Here is a 6,440-nt window from a genome sequence, read left to right as displayed (position 1 = left end):
TGATGTGAAGTGCGAGGAAATAAAGAAAATAATTACAATAAATTAATTTTAATTCTGCGAAAGAAAATAAAGCAATAGCAAGGGAGGCTAATTTTGATAATAACGGTACAAAGATAAGCGCTTGACAGGTGATTGTCTGCTTATAACCACAATTATTCAACTACTATATACCGGTGAGTAAACACTACTTTAATTTATTTATTTTATTGCATGTTGTCTTTCAATATTTTCTAATTCGACATCTTCAAGATATTTTGTAAATTCAAATATGAAAAATGAAGAACATTCATCTTGTCTTATTGACAGGTAAATGATTTATGAGGCTGTGCTCCTTTGACATATTTTAAAAACATGTTGACTAAATGAGGTTAGTTTTCTAATAATTCCTATCCATAACAATACGTTTATATGGAAAAGATTGCACAATAAATTCATTATTATATATAAATGACATACAAGAAAAGATACATAGTGAAACATTATAAACATAAGGTGAGATAATAGCAGTAGTTATATTAGCTAGGTCTTGTATTGGTTTACAACAGCTTCTCATGATAGAAATATTTATATTTTCTATAATTTGATTTCCTATAATTTATTTATCAATCTTAGTTCCTTAAAAAGAAGGATATCGTGACAATACATACATATACAGTTCTTATCTTCATCAAAAGAAACCCTCATTTAACACGCAATGTAGACCATGCGCACAACACTAGATCTAAAGATAGGGTTAATACAACTTTAGGTCAGAACTATAATATACAGGCTGTAGAATTTTTAATTCATTATCAGTGGGAGTAATGGGAATGAACATTTTAAAGATCAAAAAAAGTATCAAACATATGTTAAGCATTGGTAAAGAGGAAGAATGATTGGAGGAGGGGAAGAAGAAGAAGAGGAAAAAGGAGTTATGTTACTTATTGAGGCTACTCAACTTGCCAAGCTATTAGAGAAGTCTTGCAAGTACTCAATTCGGACGACGGATCTCTATACGAGTTCGGGTCTGTGAAAGATCTCGTAGTCTCCGGATTTTCTTCATCAATAGAGAGTATTCCAAATGGGAAGTAAGTTTTTCCTGATTGATTATGATAGTTTATTCTATTGATTTTTTACTTTCCTTGCCCTATTACCATAGGTAAGGAAAGTATTGCTTTCCGAAAAAAATTAAGGTACCCCAATTTCTAAATTTCTATACGTTTCAAGGTCCCCTGAGTCCAAAAAAGTGGTTTTTGGGTATTGGTCTGTATATGTGTGTGTGTGTGTGTATGAGTGTATGTGCGTCTGTGTACACGATATCTCATCTCCCAGTTAACGGAATGACTTGAAATTTGGAACGTGAGGTCCTTACAATATAAGGATCCGACACGAACAATTTCAATCAAATGCTATTCAAGATGGCGGCTAAAATGGCGAAAATGTTGTCAAAAACAGGGTTTTTCGCGACTTTCCAGAAAACGGCTCCAACGATCTCGATTAAAGTTATACCTAAAATAGTCATTGATAAGCTCTATCAACTGCCACAAGTCCCATATCTGTAAAAATTTCAGGAGCTCCGCCCCATATACGCGAAGTTTGATTTTAGATTCTCTATTATCAGGCTTCAGATACGATTTAAACAAAAAAAAATTGAGTGAAATAGATTCAGCATGAGAATCTCTACAATTAATGTTTAGAAACATTTTCACCTAAAATTAAAAATAAGCTCGAAATTCGAGAAAATGTTATTTATTATCCAATTGCAAACTGTTGGCAACTGTTGATTCTATTGAATGATTCACTATGAAGAGATAGCAGACAGCGTGACAGATAGCATGTGTATCCAGCGTTATTGCCCTGTCACCAGCTGGCTCAAATCTTTGAATAGTAGACTTGAGCTTGAGATGCGCGGTAACACTAGCGTCAGGAGATCAATTTTCATAACGGCAAGGAAAGTTGTGTGAGTGCGCTACACCAGATTTTTTCTCTAGGGCTACTGTTGAATATAAATAAAAATTGGAATCTAAGTACCTTTTTTAAAAATTCAAGTGACTTGGCATCATAAAGCCGAAACTGTTGTTACAAGAAGGTTTCAAACAGAAATAAAAAGGGTACTTTGATTTGTATTCTTGTTAATGAAATTATGGGCCGGTTTCCGAGCTCGGGATTCAGCTAAGTTCTAGACTTTAACTGGCTTTAAACTCTGGAGTCAGAAAATTGGCTTTCTGAGTCAGAGCGTTAACGTAGTTGAGGACTTAAATAGAGTCTGGAGGTCTGGAGTTAAAGATCATGTTAGACCCTGGAGTTTATAATTTCGCTTTCTGAGTGAAGGGCTTATAAGTCCAGGACTTGAATTAGATTCTCGCCTCTTTCCGAGTCAAGGATTTATAAAAAATCGATAAGTCCAGGACTTAGAGCAGCATGATTTTGAACCCTCGACTGGAGTAGGGTTTAAATTCAAGTTCTAGACTTAACTGAGCAAGCACAATTCAGTTATTGTTTTGGAGTAGATAAAACGCCAAATAGATGTCATGGAATACCTAAATTATTTGGATTAGTCCATCTAAATTCATAATTTATAGTTTGCAAGTTCATTTTGGAATAAAATTGTATCAGAAATATGCGTAAGAAACTAACCTCATTTTACAACTGTAACATAACCTAAAAATGTTCAAGCAAATTAATACAAGGATTGCCTTGGAATTCATATTCCAATCTGAATGTTATTATTCAATGTCATATTCAACATATTAATAATACTAACAATAATAAATTATTACTCCGGTTTTTTTCAAAACAAATACGTTTTCAAACTCAATAGCCTAATGAAAATTCTATTCCAAAATCACTGGTTAGGATCAATGATCAATAATAGCATAACGTAAAATGAAATGTTTATTCATTCACCTTTCGAAGGTTTTGCTTTGAATAAGCCAACAAAGAAATCAGAACATATTTTTTCGCCCCACTTGGATGTAATGAGCAGGTTTTCGTGCGTCATATGGAGGCCGAAATAGTTATTTGTATATCTAGAGTGAAAAGTACGACTTTTTCTCCCTGTGGGAAGAAGTTTGAAGCCCGAGGCGAAGCCGAGGGCAACAATTTTCCTGAGGGAGAAAAAGTATTTTTCGCTCATGATGTACACAACATTTTTCCTCCATCTACATTTTTTTTATAGAAACTGCAAATAAAATCATTCTCATAACTTACGTATTGGTGACAATGTTTCCTAACAACATAACCTGAAATCTAAAACCTAAAAACTGGTCGTCTGATTGGCACTGCTGATTGCGCTATCTATCGGCAAAAGTTGAAACAATTAAATCAGCTGGGCAGCTACCAAAAATGGCTGACTCCAGATCACGCGGTTCAGATTTGAATTGCAGATCAAAAATATTTGTTGGCTGGTATTTTGAATAGAATAAAATATTTTAAAAATTGTATAAATTTTTATCGTATCAGGTGATTCTGTAGGTCTAAGGTCATACGATTTTTCAAGAGCGTTTGACACTATTCAACACGATATTTTGGTGGATAAACTAATTTTCTATGGCTTTACACCAGGTGCAGTCAAACTTATATTATCATATTTGAGTGACAGGAATCAGTTTGTCTTTAAAGATGGGGTTCTGTCAAATGGCAGATTATTGGAGTTTGGCGTTCCTCAGGGCTCTATATTGGGCCCCATTCTCTTCAATATTTATATAAATGATTTACCAATTAATATTGATAGGAACTGTCTGGACGGTTACCTATTTGCTGATGACTTAGGTTTGAAAATAAATTGTCCATCCAAAGATGATCTTGAAAGAGAACGGAATCACAGTTATTGTATTCTAAAGGACTGGTGTGCAGCTAATAATCTGTCTCTTAATAATGATAAAACCTCGGATATAATTTTTAATTTTAGAAAGGAGAAGGACACGACGCCTATCAAGTTTCTTGGTGTTATGGTTGATTCTTGTCTATCATGGGAAGCACACATTGATTTCTTGTCTAGTAAACTTGCTAAAGGCCTTTATATGCTTCGTAGACTATCTGTAACGGTTGATAGGCCTGTGCTGATAAATATATATTACGCACACATACAAAGTCTCCTATCTTACGGAATAATGCTTTGGGCTAATAGTGTAAGAGCTAATTCAATCTTTGTCCTTCAAAAAAAAGCTATTAGGATCATTTGTAATTTGCCTCTCAATGCTCATTGTAAACCGCATTTTATTGAACTAGGCTTACTGACATTGCCATCTCTGTATGTCTTTAATATTCTTTGTTATGTACAAAAAAATTTGGAAAAATATGACTCAAATAATAATCACCATAACTTAAATACACGAAATAGACATAGACTTAGAATTCCTCAATACAGCCATACCAAATCGTAGAGAAACTGGCATTTCATGTCAATAAAGCTATACAACTCCACACCTGACAAGTTTAAGTTACTCACATATGCACAATTTAAAAATAAAATAAAATATGTGTTGATTAATGAATGTTTGTATACTGTGAATGATTTCTTTTTGATTAACTGGGTGCAGTTCCTGTAGTAATAGTGATTTATGAATTTATGTATTAAATTTTTAGGTATGAATTTTGATTTCAAAATGTAATCTGACAAAGTCAATGTATTTCTTGTGAATATTGAATGACCAATAAATTCTATTCTATTCTATTCTATTCTATTCTATTCTACTAATATTAAGAATATAATATCATACAAACATATATCTCATGAGTTGATCAAATTTCTGGTTGTGGTATTGAATTCAGTTGACTCAATGACAGACACCTCTATTATGCTTTCTCATCTGAGCTTGGACCTTCTAACCTATTACCCTGTAAGTTTTTAAAATAGAGATGCTTCCCATGTTATTTAAATGGAGTTACTTTTCCTCCCTAGGGAGTTTTTCTGTTTTTTACTACCGAGAGCAAAAAAGTGACACTTTAGTATTATGTTTCAGGGAGTAAAGCAAGTACTTTAGACAGTAGGTGGAGGAAAATGATTGTTTTCTGACCAGGCCGGTAAAAGTTTTACAACCCCAGGGCTGTAAAATAACCTTGAAGTCAGCTGATTCTGATTTGATGTGAACTTGTTCACAAAATGGTTTATCAAATGGAATCAGTTTGTGCTTCTAGAATTGAATAAGTATTCTGCAATAAGATACTATCATTTTATTTGGATGAATAAAATACAGATAAGATATATATTATAAACTATTCAAATTCGATTTTCAGAGTAGGATAGAACTTCTAACCTAAACTTCCGAAGTCAACGACAACAAGCATTGTTGAAGTTGACATTCAGATTGGCCAAATTTCAAGTGTGCTAAAACAGCTGATCAAAAAACTTTCCATTATTTGTGTTTATTATGCAATAATCAAAACATTTATAATAATATCATCTTATTGTCATTTGGAAGAATAAAAAGTATAAACTCAACCTCTTACATAATTGAACATAATCTTTTAGGCTATTTAGACAAATCATAATAAAAAATAAAAATACTTGGACAATTCTCTGATATTCAGATTACCTCAGATTTGCTAGAGCTAAGACCTTCCTGTTTTTCTTTTGGAAGTGCCTAATAAACAATTATTCTCATATTTATATTGTTTATTTTTCTGTGTGGGCAAAATGGGCAACCATGGGCAAAAATGTTTTTCCGGCTCTCAATCTTTTTTAGTCCTCAGCCTACGGTCTCGGACTTGGAAACCGATTTCGAGCCGGAAAAGTCTCATTTTCGGCCCTAGGTGCGAAATATACTATTACAATATATTTTGGAGAGCATGCTCATTTGAATTGTCCGCTGTAATCAGCTGTTTCCGTTTTGCTATAATGCCAACAAAACAACAGCAATATAATTATTGTGAATTTCCCTCACGTTTAATGCATTGAAGTCCTGGGCTCAAATAGGTCGAGAACTTGATAAGACTCCAGAGTTTAGAAGATAAAATCGTGACTCAGAAAGTCAATTTAGACCCGAGAGCTTATTTCAGTCCTGGACTCTGTAAGTCCAGAACTTATAGATCCGGAGCTCGGAAACCGGCCCTCATTCTAATAGAGTCGCTCAATCTACTTATGTCGCTCAAACTTATGTTGAAATGCACATTGAACACAGCGAACAAGTATTCCTCATAGTGTCATTTCTAATTTTTAGAAGTTTAATAAGAACTTTTCCTACAGTTACGTTGAAAAGTGGCCATTGCTGCACTGATTACAGAACGCAAAGAATCACTTTTCCTCTCTAGTGCGGGAAAAATTTTTCTGCACTCCAGATTTGCAACATGGCAACGCAAAATACTTAGTAGGTTATATGGAGCAGCAGTGCAGCAAAATCAAAATGAAGTTGGTAACAGTGACTGCTGTGGCTGCTATAGTGAGCAGAGGTGCAACGAAGCACAACGCGCTAATTATTATTCATTATATATTATAACCAAAGACAACGAGGACTTTAGGA

General features: G+C 33.9%; 1 protein-coding gene across 6 annotated transcripts in view; it reads left to right on the top strand.

Annotated features, from left to right (window-relative positions):
* Positions 1-6,440, top strand: part of LOC111059971 — a 94,897-nt gene that overhangs the window by 39,578 nt on the left and 48,879 nt on the right. For 5 of the 6 annotated variants that reach the window (XM_039438456.1, XM_039438460.1, XM_039438461.1 and 2 more), the window contains one exon: positions 971-1,067. The exons of the other annotated variant lie outside the window; for it this stretch is intronic. In XM_039438456.1, coding sequence (XP_039294390.1) covers positions 971-1,067 — 97 coding nt within the window. The remainder of the gene's footprint in view (positions 1-970; positions 1,068-6,440) is intronic. 6 annotated transcript variants of the gene reach the window in all.

This window comes from Nilaparvata lugens, chromosome 11, assembly GCF_014356525.2.
Source record: "Nilaparvata lugens isolate BPH chromosome 11, ASM1435652v1, whole genome shotgun sequence".
NCBI lineage: Eukaryota > Metazoa > Arthropoda > Insecta > Hemiptera > Delphacidae > Nilaparvata > Nilaparvata lugens.
Note: the sequence above shows the minus strand (reverse complement) of the source record. Positions and strands in the feature narration are given on the sequence as shown.